General features: G+C 42.9%; 1 protein-coding gene across 1 annotated transcript in view; it reads left to right on the forward strand.

Annotated features, from left to right (window-relative positions):
* Positions 1–20,279, forward strand: part of prkd1 (protein kinase D1) — a 746,050-nt gene that overhangs the window by 648,470 nt on the left and 77,301 nt on the right. The window contains exon 4 of the mRNA XM_041215333.1: positions 3,918–4,078. Coding sequence (XP_041071267.1) covers positions 3,918–4,078 — 161 coding nt within the window. The remainder of the gene's footprint in view (positions 1–3,917; positions 4,079–20,279) is intronic.

Below are 20,279 nucleotides of genomic sequence, written 5' to 3' on the forward strand. Positions count from 1 at the left end.
TCTGAGATGCTCTGGGGGTTGGGCTGAGGTTGGTGGCTGGAATAGAGAGAAGAGATAATTAGCAACTGACTAGGCAGGCTCCTACATTATAGGTCGCTCATAGTCATCGTCCCCATCTTGTTGATGTACACTGGATGGACCCTCACTGGCTTGGGGAGGCCGATCTCACCTTCCATGCAAGAGCGACCTCTGACCCTGCCAGTGAGCCCTGCTGCTTGCTCCTTGTGGGAAGAGAGTGTCCTCAGCTCAGGGGGTTCCCCCCTCCGGCCTTTGCTGTCTTCTGTTGATTGTGGGAGATCTTGTCCTGCATAAGGACAGATGGATTGCCTGTGAGCACTGTGGATGAAGGAGCAGTTCAGAAGCATGCATGTCTGCTGTGTGTGCTGGGCCCTCCCCAGTAAGGGATTAAGATGCTGTTTGTGCAGGATCTTACATGAGGTGGGGATCTTAAAGCGGCTGGTAGGCATTCAGTGCTGAGATCCCATCTGCTGGTAGTGCCAAAGTAGATGCAGAAAATGAAATGAAAGGAGAGAGTGCATTGAAAGAGAGGGAGAAAAGAGGCAGAAAGGGTAATATTCATAAAGAATGAAAACAAGCTGAAGGACTGGACACTGTAATCTATGAAAGTGGTTCTAATGATGTGCTGCTTCTATACTTCATGGGTCAAAGAAGTTTATTTATTTCATACTCCTGCTCTGCCATTATCTCATTTAACTGCTCAAGGACTACAATCCCCAAACACAACTAGGTTACAAGTCTTTCAAAATGTTAATTGAATCTACTCACTCAAATTGATGAGATTAATGAATGTATGTGAAGACAAGCGAGAGCAGAAATGATGTTATTATCATGAAGTTCACCCTTGCTTCAGAGTTTATGAGAATTATAACAAGCTGTGAACGAGTAGAGTGGTTGTGGGCTCAGACTGACCATATTCTATTGACTTTCCTCATTAACTATAATTTGATCACCAGTTTCTCTTAAACGTTAAGGATGAGTTTGAAGGAAATCCAGCCGTTTTATTAAATTTGACGCTGGTATAGCAACTCACTTACTTTATTCGTTCTTGAGATGTGGGCATCGCTGGCAAGGCCAGCATTTACTGCCCATCCCTGTGTGATATGAATCACCAACAACTGAGTGGCTTGCTCAGCCATTTCAGAGAGCAGTTAAGAGTCAACCATAATGTTCAGTCATGGGGGATGTTGGCATACTGAATGAGTAATCCTAGCTAAGAGCCTGGGGGTGCAAGTTCAAATCCCACTTTGGCAGCTGGTGGAATTTCAATTTAGTTGATAAATTTTAATTAATAAGTCTGGAATAAAATGGTAGTCTCATTAATAATGATCATAAAGCTGATAAAACCACCTGGTTTACTAATGTCCTTCAGAGAAGGAAATCTGCTGTCTTTACCCAGCCTGGTTCATATGTGACTCCAGATCCACAGCAATGTGGTTGACTCTGAAATGGCCTAGCGAATCATTCAGTTGTACCAAACCACTAAGGAAAAATCAAAAAGAAATAAAACCAAACAGACCACCCAGCTTCAACCTAGGTATCGGAAATGACAATAGCACAAGCCCTCCTTACTAAGATCCGGGGGCTCGTACCAAAATTGGGAGAGCTGTCACACAGACTAGTCAAGCAACAGCCTGTCTGCTATACTCACGGAATCATACATTACAGCCAGTGTCCCAGGCTCTTCCATTATCACACCTGGACATGTCCTGACCCAGGGCAGGACAGACATACCAGAGATGGCCGCACTGTGGTATACAGTTGATTTTGGACTCCCTGAAGTCTCAGCATCAGGTCAAACATTGATAAGGAAATCTCCTGCTGATGACTACAATCCCTGCCCCCTCAGATTATGAACGTGCACTTTTCCATGTTGAACACTATTTGAAAGAAGAACTGAGGGTGCAATGGGCACAGAATGTACTCTGGGTGGGGGCTTCAACGTCCATCCCTAAGAGTGGCTCGGTGGCTCGGTAGCACCACCATTGGCAGAAATACCTGACAGGCTGGGCCTGCAACAGGTAGTGAGAGAACCAACAAGAGGGAAAGACATACTTGACTTTGCTCTCACTAATTACCCATTGTAGATGCATCTGTCCATGAAAGTACTGATTGGAGTGACCACTGAACAGTCCCTGTGGAGACAAAGTCCTATCCTCATACTAAGGTACCCTCCATCATATTGTGTGGCATGACCACTGTATTAAACGGGGTTGATTCTGAACAGATCTAGCAGCTCAAAACTGGACATCCATAAGGTGTTCTGGACCATCAGCGACCCCAGAATTGTATTCAACCACAATTTGCAATCTCGGCCTGGTGTATCTCTCACTCCACTATTGCCATCAAGCCAGGGGATCAATGCTGCTCCGATGATGAGTGCGGGAGAGCATGCCAGGTGTAGTACCAGGCATACCTAAAAATGAGGTGCGATCCTGGTGAGGCCACAACAGTGTTTACCATCTACGAGACATACTGTAGCAACTTGATGCACTTCCTTCGACAGCACCTTGCAAACCCATGACCTCTACCACTTAGAAGGACAAGGGCAGCAGATAGATGGGAACGCCACCACCTGCAAGTTCCCCTCCAAGTCACTCACCATCCTGACTTGGAAATATATCTCCATTCCTTCACTGTCGCTGAGTCAAAATCCTGGAACTCCCTCTCTAGCAGCACAGTGGGTGTACCTACACTTCACGGACTGCAACAGTTCAAGAAGGCAGCTCACCACCACCTTCTCAAGGGCAATTAGGGATGGGCAACAATGTTGGTCTTGCCAGCAATGCTCCTATACCATGAACGAATTAAATAAATGTAGATCAGACTGGATAAGAATGGCAGATGTCCCCCCGAAGGACATTAGTGCACCAGATGGGTTTATTTTGACAATCCAGTAGTTTCATGATCATTAGAAATGAGATTAGCTTATTATTCCTGATTTATTAATTAAATTTAAATTCTGTCAGCTGCTCTGGTGGGATGATCTTGTGATTAAGCAATCCAATGTTTGTTATCAACATTAGTTTTCTGAGACATGAACATTTTATCCTTCTTTGATAGATGGTTGATACATGTGGTGAGTAAAAGTTTTTAATTCTTATGCCATTTTAATGCACTTTCTTAAATTTGATTTTCATATGCCTAAATGAATGGCAAATTACAGAAAAACACATTTCAGCAGTAAATTTTCTAATCAATATAAAAATTTGACACTGTGGTTTTTATGTGTTGAGCCTTAATGTGGCTTCTTAACATAATTAACATGTAACTTCCGTCAGGGTTCCTGTTCAAACTTATTTCTTAAAGACATGCATTTATGTAGCACTTTCCTTGACCTCAGACCATGCCAAAGCTCGCTGCAGCCAATGAAGTACTTTTGAAGCGTAGTCACTCTTTTAATGTAGGAAACACGATAGCCAAATTGCACACAGCAAGATCTCCCAAGCAGACCAGCTAACCTGTTTTGGCGAGGTCGGTTGAGGGATAAATATTGGCCGAGGCTCCAGAAAGAATTCCCCTGCTCTTCTTTGTATTAAAGTCATGGGATCTTTTATATTAACCTCAAAAAGCAGACATTTGGTTTAAGACTGAAGGCAACACCTGAGACAATGCAGCACTCTTTCGGTATTGCACTGGAGTGTCAATCTAGATTTTGCGCTCACGTTTCTGGACTCGGAGTAGAACCCTCAACTTCCTAACTCCAAGATGAGGCCATGATGAACACAGTGTCAGGCCTTATGTATGTTACTTTCATGAAGAGCTGATCATCAGGCATTTCTATGACTGTTGACCATTTTCCCACAGGAATGAAAGAACCACAGTTTTTCTTTATTAACTTAATAATGAGTCTGTTTCCAGTTCTTACTGAATGCATCTTTTAATTTAAATATTTGCAGGATGTGGTCTCAACTACCACAAGAGGTGTGCATTCAAAATTCCTAACAACTGCAGTGGTGTGCGTAAGAGACGCCTCTCCAATGTCTCACTGACAGGATTAAGTACTTCACGGTCTGTCTCGAATGATCTGTCACCGAGTGCTGCAGATGAGATGCTGCTGGTAGGTAATCTTACAGAAATCCACACATCATTAGACTAAGAGGTTAAACACAGTACCAATATCTCCTGAAAACACTTGTGGGCGCCCTTGTACAATGCGCAGTAAGTTTCCTTAAGGCTGGAATCCCAGTTTTTAATGGGACTTCAAATAGAGAATAATCAACATCTGTTAATTTACACTGCAGTACAATTTAGTAGCATTTATTAAATTCCACACTATGATACAATATGACATCTGGTAGTGAATAGTTCGTAACAATTTCTTCAGGCATTATTCACAGCAGCTGATTGCTGTAGAAATAACTATCGCCCTCTCGTTATACTGGGGGACATCTAATGACTACCTTCATTCCCCAAGAGAAAAACAGCTTTACTGGAAAAGCTTTGATTTGAGCATTTTAACAAGGCAAGGTAGAAAAATTAATTGAAGTAACCTAACCCAGTTTAAAATGGTAGGAGTGAATTGATAGATGGCTTACTGGTATGTGAATAATTGGCATCTATCGCTTTAACGTTTTTATTTAAATAGATGCAAAATTCCACAAATATAAATATTGTGAAAATATTCTGCCTTTGATTCTTCATCAGTAAGTTTAAGAATTGTGAATGAAGTTCCGTGTATGAAAAAACCTTTTGCGCTTCTTCAAGAAGAGTAAACTGCATGCGTCACTCACACTTTTCTCCCAGTTCAGTCAGGTGTTGCTCTATGCACGAGCACTAGGCTCCACCCTATAACATGCTTTCAAATCAAAATTGGTTCTCACTCCCTGGCCTTGAATTTACTGCATGGGCATATTCTCAAATTAGAGCCAAAATCTGCCCGTTGACCCTATGGCAATGGTACACCAGAACTCCCTGTCAGCCTCATGAAAACACACCCAAATGTAAAAACATGTATAAACCTGGGTGCTCGAAAAGCACCCAAAACATGTTGCTATATATTCCTCCTTTAAGTATGAAAATTAAGGCTTCAACTCATTCAACCATCATTCATGCACATTAGGCACAGCATGTTTAAAAACCTGTAATCTGGAAAGCTTTTCAATTTTTAATGTGACTTATACTTATGCCATGAAAATGCATTCAAAGGAACAGAAAATACAGTGCAGGACTCTGAGAATTCTTTAAACACTTTAAAATTGGCAATAAGACACGAGAAAATATGATTGTTTCCTACTGCGCTTGATAATGTCATAATTTGAAGAAAGCTTCTGAGGAAACACCATTGCAGAGAACTCATCGATGGGGGATTGGGGAAGGAGGGGGCATTGGGGGAGGTGTGATGGAGCTGGTTTTATGATTAGGGATGTATTGGGGTGGAGGGATTGAAAAATGCCCATAAATGATGGAGGAGATTTGGGTGTATTGTACTCACACTTGCAACCAATCATGCGGCTGAACAGATCAGCATGTGTCACTGGGGACAAATAGAGAGGGAATTCTAAGCCCCTGTATTTACTTCTCAGGGACAGGCAGCCTTAGCTCAACTGTAAATTGTAGATCTACATTTTCACGGTTCTATGAAGTTGCTGGTTACAGAAAGGTCAGGCACTTTACATTGCAAAGTGCTGTAACCAGAGCTGGTTGGGAAACTGGAATTGGCTGCTCCTTTGTAACGTAAAAGTATTTGAATTTGTTTTATATTATCCGGGACTTATGACATAGGATTGGTAGGGTACTTTTAATTTTGCAAGGCCACTTACCAAATGCAACATATTTGCCAATCTACTTTGTGCAGTTTTCACCCATTGTGGGGTTTGGAGACAGTACAGTGCTCAAATTATTTTCAACTTTCTTATAGCAGTTTGTTCCACACTGAGAAATATTACATACTGTGAACTCTCTAGTACCAGGTACGCTAGGAATCAATGATGAATAAGTGCTGATATTTAAATAGGTTATAATCCATTGATATCCCAAGGTAAGAAGATGTATCCTGTAACATCCTAGGAGCTGTTTGTATGGTAAACATGTTATGCATGTGTATCTTTTATAACTTATTAAATTTTTAAAAAGTGATGGAAGGAGGGAAAAACAACACTCGACCACCAAATATATCAATTGAAAATGATTTAGGATTTTCACGTTTGGAATAATATACTCTAAAAATATTGGAAAAGCAAAGTAAAATCAACCTTAAATTTCTCTATGTTCATTAATTAACTGAATTTTGGGTGCTTACAATTAAATTGGATATTGTTTGTGATTTAATTATTCAATGAGTTTGTTAATTATATATTCTGATTACCTGAAAATATTTCGTAAGGCCCACGATTCAAGTCTCACTTTCAGAATCTCTCCCTGTTCCCTCCAACATAATTGACCTTTTTCCCTTCCATAGCGCCCTGTAGTTTGTGCTCCTCTCTTTGTTCAATCCACATTGTGTGTCTATGGGCAGCTCTTGTTATTAAACAAAATAGTTTTTAAAAAATTGCCCCGTTATGTCCGTAGCCACTCATTTTTATCAGTTATCACAGGAAAGAAAAGAAACTGTTTGCATCTTTGATTAACACAAGGCTCATTTACATTTTTTGTTTAAAGTTTCCATCTGTTCTGGCATTTAATATAAAGTGAAGCAGTTCACATCCAAGACAGTCATGGCTGAAAAACATGGGAAGGTTTCTCCAATCAGCAGAAATGAGTAATAACAAAATATTAACATTAAGCCAATGAATGTCACTGAAATATTAACAATGCAGGTCACCAAATACTAATTTTCACCCAATGAATGTCCCCACAATATCTGACATCCCATGTGCACTCCGCCGGAAGGCAGGTCCATGGCTTGTCGCCTCATGATGCTTCATCCTGAGCTAGCTCCTTGGCAGTTTTAGTGCATGCTGGTTTGCTATTGCCTCCCACTCTCAGGGGTAGGGCAAGGAGGCAGATCCCAAATTTACCTCAGCCGGAATGAGAATTGAACCCACGTTGTTGCCATTATTCTGAACCACACACTAGCCAACTGGCCAACTGAGTTAATCGGGCCCTATAATCATTCCATTTACCCTGATGTATATCATTGAGATAGTATTAGCTCAATGAGCATCACAGCAATGCTGGTGTTCGCCAAATGAATGCCATGCATACACATAGGCTGCAGCGGTACAAGGAGGCAGCTCACCACCACCACCACCACCACAAAAGCAATTAGGGAAGGGCAGTAAATGCTGGTCTAGCCAGCAACGCCCACATCCTATGAATGAATTTTTAAAAAATCCATATTCTACATTTGTTTTGAAAACCCAAAGAACTACCTGTCCATCACCCCTAATTCCTCACCCCATTGGCACTCTCGTACTGCCAGACTGTCTGACATCAATTGATTTAAGAGCGATACCTTTCTCCAATTTGACATCAGGAAGGCTAGAGTCATCATTTTCAGCCACCTCTGTGAACTTTTCTTTTGTGACACTGAATCCGCCCTCTTTCTAACTTTTACTCAAAATGAAACAGACTTGTAATTGGCTTTGACCCAAATTGGACTGTAAACCCCACCATCTACCCATCACCAAAACTGCCTATTTCATCCTGTGCATTGTGGGCCCCTGTCCTGATCTCAATCCCTCTGATGTTCAAACGTTAGCCCATGTTTCTTTGACCTATGGATACAATCATTGAAATGTCCTCCTTTCTGGTTCATCATCCCTCAAGCTTCACAAATTCCAGCGTGCCCACATTGTAGCTACCCGTAATGTTTTGATCATAGAGACCTGTTTGCGTATAACCAAAAGCCTCTCTAGACTATGTTAGGCTCTCGCCCCCAAGTTTTTTAAATTTTAACTCCTCACCTTTGTGTTCAAATCACTCCTTGGTCTTATCTCAGCCCATTTCCACAAACTCTTCCGGCTCTGCGTCCCATCCCACACTCTTTGGTCCTGTGACTCTGGCCTTTTATGTGCTGCCATCCTTCGTATCCCACCAATGAAAAGAGATCTTCAGCTGCTCTTCCTAACTCCCTCCTGAAACCTCTCCACACCTCTCTCCTCCTTTAAAATTTCTTCATCTTTTCAATCAGGCCTTTGTTCAGGAGTCCTAATCAATCTTTACTTCCTCCTCTAATTCTACTTTTAAACGGCTTGGAAACTTTTTTGTATAAAGGTAGCACACAATATAAATAGAAGTTTTGGAATTATTATGAAAGCTAGTTAAAACAATAATACTGTTAGCCCAATGAATGTCATTAAAATGCAAACATCAAATGAATGAAGTTCACTGAAATAAGTATACCTCCATAAATGTCAATGTAGTATTAGCATTATAGCATTAACTTGGTAGAAAATCAATCACTGAACCACAAACAGTACCTCAAAAATTACAGCAATACTAGCATCACTCCCATGTCAGTGAAATGTGAACACTATTCTAATCAGTTGAAAATACGAAGGCTGACCCAGTAAATGATAATAGCATTTGTGACAATTAAATGAATTTCACTGAGAATTATTAAGGTTACCTCAATGGATTTCAATGAAATATTATCTTAATAAGTAACACTGGAATGCTATTATTAACCATATAAATTTCACTGAAATACTAACATTAGCTCAATGTCACTGAGTTGACATTAACCATACTATAATGAGTATCACAGAAATGCTAATATTAGCCCAAGGAATGTCACAGGGCTACAACTGTTAGCCCAGTGAATGTCAATGAAATGCAAACATTAACTAAATGAATCTCATTGAAATACTAGGTGTTGCCTAAATGGATGTTATTAAAATATTGTTACCTCAATGTGCATGACTGAAATACTAACATTAGCTCAATAAATATTGCTAAAAACTAGCATTAACCCCAATAACTGTCATTAAAATATTAATGTTATTCCAATGAGCACCATTATAATGCTTGCATTTACCCCAATATGCCATCCAAACATGAATGTTACCCAGTGCCACTGAAATGCTAACATTTGCAGAGTGAAGGTCACTGAAATACTCATGTTAATTTGATGAAAATCGCTGAAATATGAATGTTAATTAGTCTAATAAATGTCACTGATTCTAATCCATGGGAAAGCATTTATCCTGTGTGCTCAGCAGCATGTCTTGAAACGAAGTTCAGCTGTCCTTTACTGAAGGTTTGTTAAACAATTCATCAACCAATGTATTGAAACCACATTCCCTTGATTTTAAAAATTATGAAGTGTATTGCACAATTAGGTGTCATACGCATGCTGTCACTCCTCAACAATATGGGCAGAATCGTCCTTGATTTGCACTAAGTGTGGTAGTGGGTGGGAAAAAGGATGTTTTACCCGTTGGCCACAATAGCAGCTTCTCGCTCTGTATCGTCCCGGTCTCGCCTGGTTAATCTTGCATTCCTGGGAAACACGCCGTTCCGATAGCAGGTGGGGTCCGATTCGCCAGCCTCGCCTCTTCATCACGCCGGGCACCACATTTAAAGTGTAACCACGTGCACACCTCTCAGTGCTTCCAGCCCAGGACTGCTGCAAACATGACATGGCTCCAAAAGGCAAGAAGACTGCAGCCCCCTGGTTTAATGACCCGCCCCTTGAACACCTTTTTGATGCTGTCGAGGCCCACCGCAATGTCCTCTACCCCCACTCTGGCCACAGGAGGGGCAGCTACATTACCGCTCCAGCTTGGTAAGCAAAGGCAGTGGTGGTCAGTGCCAATACTGCACAGGAGAGGTTGGCCATTCAATGCAGATAGAGGATAAATGATCTCATCTGTGCTGCCGGGGTAAGGCAACCATCTCATCACTCTAAACTCACACACTCACAAGGCCGTCACACACTCACTGGCATCTCACCCACTGCCAGCTCAAGGGACATCACCACTCACTCTCTCACACACACCCTCACATCTCCGCCTGGCCTCATCTCCTCTGGAGACTGCCTCCTCAGCCCTCACCAACTTGAGGCCATTTGCGCTGATCAACATGTTCCCCCACACACACCCTGGGATACCCCCCTTCCCCAGTACAGCCCTCATTCTGCAGCCTCTTCCCTGCAGGCTTCTCCCCCTTCCCCAAGCCCTATCCCTGCAGCCATTGAAGAGCCACCCCTTACCTTATGGCTGGTCTGGTTGGTAGAGACCTGCCCGCGAGCCCCCCTAAAAGTGATGTGGCGCTGTCTGTGAAGCCTGGCGCTGGTGACTGTGAGTGCTGCCTGAAGCAAGGTAGGCAAACACACCTCAAAGTCCCGAGTGAAGTGCAACTCGCCAGTGGCTTGGATGATTCCAGCAAGCAGGGCTTATAATGATATGTAGATGTATTATAGCGAGGTTCTGATGTCCAATGGTGGGACGTGCAGTCCGCCATTGACAGATAGAGCAGACGATTGCAAACTGGTTTCACAACATCATGAAACCGACTTTTAGCCGTCTTACCATATTGTCCGCTCACACCACCAAACACAATGGTGGACAGACAAAATCCCACCCTCTAAAGCTAATGGCTAAAATGAAATGCGTAAATAAATTTAAAACATGAAAAGATCATAAAACCTTTAACATTATACAGTCAAATTAAATGATTCCTTTGTGAAATGCACTTTAAATGCAATTGCTTAATTTACATCTCCTGAAGTAACATTTATCATATCTTCTCTTCCTTTGATTTTCTTTTGCTTTAAAAATGTTTTAAAACTAAAATGACTTTGTCTTCCGTATTGAATATGGTCAGTTCCATTTTTAAAGAAATGTTGTATACCGGGGCTTTGGGTATCCTCTATATCGATGTTTTAGGTAGACTGTATGCCAAGAAGAGTAGAAGGATAAAGGCTGTGTATTGTATGTGACCCATTAATACAAAGAAGATGCTGTCCTAAATTATAGAGAGCTAAAACTCAAAACATAAATTAGCATCTTTTTTATTAAGTTTTATCTTAAATTGTGGTTGATGCATTCAGTCATTTCTCATTCTTCCCATCATTGCTCTTAATTATATTAAAGTAACTGACACATCAGCTTGAACCCATAAAACTTTATCCTTCTTCTAGATGAGTCTTACTTTGACTTATTTCCTCCAGTTCCGTATGCGACAATGGGCAGCAAGATTCCACCACTGGCCCCGGTCCTTCACAATCTCTTTCACTTCAGCCCAGGTGGTGTCCCGCTCTTGAAGGTCCTCCTGAAATGTACTTTGCCAGGTCTGTCTGGCCGGCCCCGTCTCCTACTTCCATCTGGTGGTGTCCGTTCTACTGCCACTCGGAGGGGCGTCCATCCAGGAGGTCAAATACGTGACCTACCGGTCTCAGTCATCGCTCTGTAACGATGTCCCACTGGTGCTGCTGAAAAGTGCTAAGGGAACAATTTGACTGGTAGCATGCATGGCCACCTCCTACCGTTTCTGTAAAATGACTGCCCCATGTCAAAAGTTGTGTTGCTTCATTGAGAACGGTATCATGCGGTGAGGTACACATAATAATGCAACAAATACGATAATGAATATGGAGTGATGTATTTCCCTCTTAGACAGTATGGGTAAATAACACACAAGGTGGTCAGAAAAAGGAAGGCTGAGCAGTAGGCTTGGGGAATACTTAACAGGTGAAAAACATGAACAGCTCATTGGAGAGTAACAAGTAATCTGATACAAGCAATTACTTCAACTCTTCACCTTTAAAACTGTTTAATTTTGGCCCCCAGAACAACCACATTATATAGCAAACAATATTCTGCCCCACAGCTACTAATCTGCCCAATTTGCGACCTGACCTTAAAACAGCCTTTCATGAATGTCCTGTCTTTCAGCTCCTCTCTCACGATTTAGCAACGATGCTGGAAATTGTTGAGAATTTTATTAGTTGTTAACTGTATCCAAAAGCTAACCAGTTTATGCAAACACCGCTAAAGGTCCATTCTCCTTGACAGGTAAAGTGAGATTGTTCCTAAATATTTTTACAACAATCTGTTAATTCATTGAATCATCCATTGGGAGAATTAAAATAAAAAACATGTGCAAATAAAGCCTATTTCATTAAAAGGTGGTTCATTTCTCTGTATTCCACTGCCTGCATGTAGCATGGCAATGGACTGATTGTGTTTGTCTTCTGCTTGTAAAAAATATGAAAGGCATTTTCAACTTGAATCAAGATTGTGGCCCCAAAATTCAGAACCTCAATCACAGATGCAGGGATCACAAAACACTCATGAGCGATGGCGCAACACTGCAAGAGGCTAGCAAATGTTAAAGCTGGCCTGCACTACTTAAAGCTTAGAGGTGGGATCTGCATGTGGCGAGACACTGGGTAGGTGTATTCTGCAGCAAGGGCATCGGACGATAGTAACACAGGGACCAGCTCACCAGGGGGTGAAGACTCACCCAAGTTCTGCTGCAGGGGACTCAGATGAAGCTTCAATGTGTCTGATAAAAGAAGACTGAGGGGTATGTACAATTAAATGCTTGCTGCATTGGCAGGCAATGGCAGAAAGCCTGCCGTCAATCTCAAGGAGCATGGAGGAATTCAATATCAACTGGAGCCCATCCTTTCCAGTGTGGAAGTGGTGACACACTCTGTAAACATACTTGCAGACACAACTATTTTGCAGCATCTGGTGGCTAATATTTCGGCTTCAATTGCAGGACAAGCAGAAGCCACTCAACATCTGAGTGTATAATGGAAGCTCAGACTGAAATTATGCAAGTTCAGACTGCTGCCATCAAAGCTGCAGATACCAGTGTTTAAAGGGGCTCATAGTGTGTCACAACAATCCAACAATCTGTCCTCCCAACACTTTCCCAATGGTCTTGGAACACAAACCTGCTGTACGCTCTCAGACTGAAAGCATGCGAATCCCTCCACTGTCACTTTATCAGAGCCCTTGTTGTTGTCTGTTGGTATGGTGCAGTCCACAGACGTGCTTTCTTGAGCAGAGCTGCTGAGACCGTCCTGCAAGACCATCGGTAGCCTCCCTCACTGAAGGCTGGTGGCATTTCACCAGCCATTCTGCAGTCACTGGAGTAGCACTGTGAAGGTGCACTAGGATAGCCAAAGGTACACAGAAGACAGGCACTCAAAGAATGCACAAGAGTGGTTTGTTGATATTTGTATTCAGTACAACATGTTTTCATTTTTAAAGTTGGTTTGGAATGTTTACTTTATGGTGGGTTTCATTTTCACATTGTGGCCAAGTGAACGTTTGTTGTGGTACAGTGTATGGTAAATAATGAACTGCTCAAATCCCAGAGGGAAGTTTGAAACAGCTGCCACAACTGTTTTGCAATTTGTATTTTATTTCGAGTTTCATGCCTCGAATTCAGCAGTAATAAGTCCACTGAGTCTTATGTTTTTTACAAAACTAAATTAAACTTTTATTAATAAAATAAAATATTTAAGTCTACAAATTACTACCACAACTACTTCTAAATCCCCTAATTAATCTGGCTCCCAGTTACATCTCAGTTAAGGCAACAGTAAAAACAAATGAATTTCAAAAGCACACAATACCCTGGACAGTGATATTCAAAGTGAGTTTTCTCAGCTTCGGTTTCTGTTGACAGCAACTTGATGCACAGAGGTTGGAGGCTTTTCACACTTGTGTTACATTTTAGACTGCCTTCTCCCTTACACATAACTTCATCCCCTTTATACATGTTTCTCCCTTTTTAATGTAAATTCCATTCTTCCAATATGTGTTTGCAACTTTACTTTTCTCATAACATAAATCTTTCAGAGTACCCATATTATCAGTAACCTTTGGGAAAAATAAACACACGGTTTGGCTTAGCTTCTTTTAGCTAAGTGTAACATCTTACCATTGCTTTGAAATTCAAACGACTAATTTATCTAAAAATGCAAAGTTTCCTCACACTTCACATTCTAAAACTTCAGCCAGGTTTTCATATTTAGCATTTCAAACCTAGCGTCCTTTTGATAACTCAAAAGCTCCAGACCAGCTGCCTGCAATTCAATTCAATCACCCACACACACATCCACACAGAGAAACTAATCCAAAACCCACTAGTAACCTACTTTTACAATAAATCACAATAATATTATGAAAATAATTATATTTTCATGACACCGTCCTCCTTACTGGAAGATGAACCGTCATAATTTAAAAACTCAGCTTAATTTTCTTAATCCATTTATATTACCTCCTTTACTAATCTATATACTCACACTATTACATTACCAGACGCATGCGTTAACATAAAAATATATATAAATCCTTTGCATCAGCAGAAATCATTCCAGCCCAGTCTTCAGGTTTTTAAATGTCCAATTTTCCCTTTCAGCTTCAAACTCTTGACAATACATCTGCAACTAGATTTTCTTGTCCAGCCACATACATAATCTGTTGCTTAAGTAGTGACAGTAATAAACTCCATCTGAATAGCCTAGCACTTCTGTCTCAAAATTTGTCCAGAAACTTTAAAGGATTGTGGTCTGTATAAACAATTGTTTCTGACAAATTGTTTGCAACATAAACCTCAAAATGCTGTAATGCTATCACCAGACTCAGGTATAGGGAAATCCATGATGGTGAGAGACTTTCACATCTCTCGGAGCCACCTTACCATGTCTAACGGTATGGCCTATTTACGCTTTTGCAAATTCACTTTTATCCAAGTTCATCACCAAATTGGCTTCTTGTAGTCGACTAAATAATTCTTTCAGATGTTGTAAATGCTCCGCCCACATTTGACTGAAAACTAGCAAGTCGTCCATATAAACAGCACAATTGCTCAGTCCTGCAATTACATTGTTTCTCAGTCTTTGAAATGTTGCAGGTGCATTTTTCATACCAAACAGCATGACTTTAAACTGATATAGTCCATCTGGCATCACGAAAGCCGATATCTCCTTTGCTCCCTCCGATAACGGTATTTGCCAATATCCTCTTAGCAAGTCAATCTTTCTGATAAATTTTGATTGCCCCACTTTCTCAATGCAATCTTCCAACTGGGGTATAGGGTATGAATCTACTTTGTCACTGCATTTGCCTTTCAATTGTCCACACACAGTCTTTGCGTTCCATCCAGTTTCGCTACCTGTACAATAGGTGAACTCCAGTTACCGCAACTAGACTCAATGATATCATTTTGTTTTTTTTATTCATTCACAGTATGTGGGCTTCGCTGGCTGGGTCAGCATTTATTGCCCATCCCTAGTTGCCCTTTAGAAGGTGATGGTGTGCTGTCTTCTTGAACCACTGCAGTCCATGTGGTGTAGGTACACCCACAGTGCTGTTAGGGAGGGAGTTCCAGGATTTTGACCCAGTGACAGTGAAGGAATGGCCATATATTTCCAAGTCAGGATGGTGAATGACTTGAAGGGGAACTTCCAGGTGATGGTGTTCCCATCTATCTGCTGCCCTTGTCCTTCTAGGTGGTAGTGGTCATGTGTTTGGAAGGTGCTGTCTAAGGAGCCATGGTGAATTCCTGCAGTGCATCTTTGTAGATGGTACACATTATTGCTACTGTGGTGGAGGGAGTGAATGTTTGTGGATGTGGTGCCAATCAAGTGGGCTGCTTTGTCCTGGATGGTGTCCAGCTTCTTCAGTATTGTAGGTGTTGCACTCACCCAGGCGAGTGGGGAGTATTCTATCACACTCCTGACTTGTGCCATGTAGATGATGGACAGATTTTGGGGATTTAGGTGGTGAGTTACTCACCACATGATTCCTAACCTCTGGCCTGCTCTTATAGCCACAGTATTTATATGGCTAGCCCAGTTCAATTTCTGATCAATGGTAACCCCCGAGGATATTGATAGTGGGGGATTCAATGATGGTAATGCTATAGAACATCAAGGGGCGATGGTTTGATTCTCTCTTGCTGGAGATAGCTTTGCCCCCTGCTCTTCTGACGCTCAGTTTGGTTTCCGCCAGGGCCACTCAGTTCCTGACCACATTATAGCGTTAGTCCAAACATGGGCAAAAGAGCTGAACTCCCAAGGTGAGATGAGAGTGACTGCCCTTGACATCAAGGCAACATTTGGCCAAGTGTGGCATCAAGGAGCCCTAGCAAAACTGGAGTCAATGGGAATCCGGGGGAAAACTCTCCGCTGCTTGGAGTCATACCTAGCATAAAGGAAGATGGTTGTGGTTGTGGGAGGTCAGTCATCTCAGCTCCAGGACATCACTGCAGGAGTTCCTCAGGGTAGTGTCTAGGCACAACCATCTTCAGCTGCTTCATCAATGACCTTCCTTCCATCATTAGGTCAGAAGTGGGGATGGTCGCTGATGATTACACGATGTTCAGCACCATTCGCGACTCCTCAGATACTGAAACAGTCTGTGTTCACATACAGCAAGACCTGGACAATATCCAGGCTTGGGCTAACAAATGGCAAGTAACATTTGTGCCATACAAGTGCCAGGCAATGCCCATCCCCAACAAGAGAGAATCTAACCATTACCTCTTGACATTCAATGGCATTTACATCACTGAATCCCCCACTATCAACAGCCTGGGGGTTACCATTGACCAGAAACTGAACTGGACTAGCCATAAAAATACTATGTCTACAAGAGCAGGTCAGAGGCTAGGAATCCTGTGGTGAGTAACTCACCTCCTGACTCCCCAAAGCCTGTCCACCATCTACAAGGCACAAGTTAGGAGTGTGATGGAATACTCCCCACTTGGCTGGATGAGTGAAGCTTCAACAACACTTGAGAAGTTCGACATCATCCAGGACAGAGCAGCCCCCTTGATTGCCAGCACACCCACAAACATTCACTCCCCCCACCACCGACGCACAGTAACAGCAGTGTGTACCATCTACAAGATGCACTGGAGGTATTCACCAAGGCTCCTTGGACAGAACATTCTAAACCCACGACCACTACCATCTAGAATGACTAGGGCAGCAGACACATGGGAACACCTGCAAGTTCCCCTTTAAGTCACTCACCATCCTGACTTGGAAATATATCCCTGTTCCTTCACTGTCACTGGGTGAAAATCCTGGAACTCCCTTCCTAACAGCACTGTGGGTGTACCTACACCACATGGACTGCAGCGGCTCAAGAAGGCAACACACCATCTAGGGATGGGCAATAAATGTTGACCCAGCCAGTGACGCCTACATCCCATGAATGAATAAGAAAAAAAACCTTGCTGCACTGTAGATCTACTGATTTTCCGGTACGGAATGGGAGTAGCAGGTGCAGTGTGACATTTTTTTTTGCATCCAAACCTTTTTATCTTAAAATTAAAAGAACTGTGCTCTTTAGTCCCGATCTTTAACTCAGTTGGATTTTGGATGCCTTCATCTCCACGTGTACCGCACGGATGTTACTAGACTTCGATTTCTTCTGTGATGTGGTAGAGTTCCTTTGAAGTGATGCAGCAATTGATATTTTGGCATAGTAGAACAGAAATTGCAATAAATGTCTAGGATATTACATCAAACTAGTTGGGACACGGGAAACCTGTTATTGGGATTGACTGAATGTATTGATCAGTATTGCAACTACAGTCATCATATTTGTCATTCGATATTTGAACTATTCTGGAAAATATATAATTCGCACACAACAAACCTTTTAGATTTGATAGTGAAGAAAATAATGTGTGCTGTCTACGCAGTTTAATTAAATCTTCAAATGTATTTGTAATTTGCACTGAATGTTTAATGTTTCCTATTGGGAGACCCATGGGATTAGACATAAGAGGTTTGTGTTTACAACAAAATAAAAGCAGCTGTTGAAAAGAACACCTTTAAAAACCTGTAAAAATGTCTGTGGGATAAATAAATGCAAAATAAAATCACACAACTATCAGCAGCTGGCATGGACCTTCAACCCTTTACTCTCACCATTCTGAATTACTATTATAGAAAGCAGTGGAGAGGTATTTTCTTTCTAAACTCAAGTCCTTGTTTGGCAAAGGCTCTTAAAAGGTCTCCCTCCTAGATGGAGTCATGTGTGTCCAACATTTTGTTTTTGGTGACCATTGACATGATTGGCATCTTTCTGTTGAGAGATGATGGGGATGCAGCCTCAGGACTCTGGTGAGGCCAGAGTAAGATCATCCACTGCACTCCTTTTGATGGCAAAAGCAGAGTCTGCCACAAGTGCCGTACATGAAGCTGTCCCTTGCTGGTGTTGCAGGATGATCTCTGCTGTCACCGTGGGCAGAATAATACAGGGGGTGGGGGGAGGGCAAGAGCAGTGGGCAGACAACACTTCTCCCTGTAAACCACTTTGGCTTGGAGCCAACATGCTGCAGCAATAAAGCACTGTGGGGCTCATTCCTCAAAACTGAGTGGGAAGTCTCGCCCTCTGGAGCTGGCAGCTCCCTCAGTCCCAGAGCACCAGGAAGGTGTCAATGGCAGCGGCTGGAACTGCAGGTGAGGAGTGGAGCCCAAGGCCGAGGATCCTCGGAGCGGGTAAGTCCGGGGTCTTGGCCCCGGAGGGTTAGGGAGAGGGGCAGTGGGCGTGAAGGGGTGTGTTTAAGGGAAGGAGTGGGCAGGAAGGAAGAGGGTGTTCACTCGGTCAGCAGAGGACAGCCCCCAAAGAGCAACCACCCCCACCCGCTTCCCGCCTTTCACCAGTTCAGGTTCGAAATCAGGCTTCCCATTCCAACCCTGCTGCCCATGGCAAACATATTATGACCTGGGCGGTGTATTATCAGGGTTCACAGGCTTGATAGCAAGTCTAATTGACCCTTAGTTGTTGATTTAAATATGGCGGCCGGCACCTGCTCGCCTCCTGTATTATGAGGGTGAGCTCAGGGGTGGTGGTGGGATGCGCGCCCACCCCATTTTTGGAAGGTGCTGTGTAAGAGGCATTGGTGAGTTCCTGCAGTGCGTCTTGTCAATGGTACACACACTGCTGCTACTGTGCCTCGGTGGTGGAGGGAGTGAGTGTCTGTGGATGTGGTGTCAATTAAGCAGGGCTGCTTTGTCCTGGACAATGTGAAGCTTCTTGAGTGTTGTGGGAGCTGCACTCATCCAGGCAAGTGGGGAGTATTCCATCACACTCCTGACTTGTGCCTTGTAGATGGTGAACAGGCTTTGGGGAATCAGGAGGTGAGTTACTCGCTGCAGAATTTCCAAACTCTGACCTGCACTTTAGCCAAGTATTATATCGATGGTCTAGTTCAGTTTCTGGTCAGTGGTAACCCCCAGGATGTTGATAGTGGGGGATTCAGTGATGGTAATGCCATTGAATGTCAAGGGGCGATGGTTAGATTCTCTCTTGTAGGAGATGGTCATTGCTTGAAACTTGTGTGGCGCAAATGTGACTTGTCAGCCCAAGCCTGGATATTATCCAGATCTTGTTGCATATGGACACAGACTGTTTCAGTATCTGAGGAGTCGCGAATGTTACTGAACATTGTGCAATCATCAGCAAACATTCCCACTTCTGACCTTATGATGGAAGGAAGGTCATTGATGAAGCAGCTGAAGATGGTTGTGCCTAGACACTACCCTGAGGAACTCCTGCAGTGATGTCCTGGAGCTGAGATGATTGACATCCAACATCCACAACCATCATCCTTTGTGCTAGATATGAATCCAAGCAGCGGAGAGTTTTCCCCCGGATTCCCATTGACTCCAGTTTTGCTAGGGCTCCTTGATGCCACACTCGGTCAAATGTGGCCTTGATGTCACTCTCACCTCACCTTGGGAGTTCAGCTCTTTTGTCCATGTTTGAACCAAGGCTGTAATGAGGTCAGCAGCTTAGTGGCCTTGGCAGAACCCAAACTGAGCGCCAGTAAGCAGGTTATTGCTAAGCAAGTGCTACTTGATAGCACTGTTGACAATCAGATCCATTACTTTACTGATGGTGGAGAGTAGACTAATGGGGCAGTAATTGGCTGGGTTGGAATTTTCCTGCTTTTTGTGAACAGGACGTACCTGGGCAATTTTCCGCACTGCAGGGCAGATGCCTGTGTTGTTGCTGCACTAGAACAGCTTGGCTAGGGGAACAGCAAGTTCTGGAGCACATGTATTGCTGGAATATTGTCAGCGTCCGTAGCTTTTGCAGTATCCACTGCCTTCAGCCATTTCTTGATATCACGTGGAGTGAATCGAATTGGCTGAAGACTGGCTTCCGAGATGCTGGGGACCTCCGGAGGAGGCCGAGATGGATCATCCACTCGGCACTTCTGGCTGAAGATTGTTGCGAATGCTTGATTGGTGGCAATCAGCAGGAGGTTTCCTTGCCCATGTTTGACCTGATGCCATGAGACTTCATGGGGTCTGGAGTCGATGTTAAGAGCTTCCAGCCCAACTCCCTCCTGAATGTATACCACTCTATCGCCACCTCTGCTGGGTG

Source organism: Carcharodon carcharias, chromosome 20, assembly GCF_017639515.1.
Source record: "Carcharodon carcharias isolate sCarCar2 chromosome 20, sCarCar2.pri, whole genome shotgun sequence".
NCBI lineage: Eukaryota > Metazoa > Chordata > Chondrichthyes > Lamniformes > Lamnidae > Carcharodon > Carcharodon carcharias.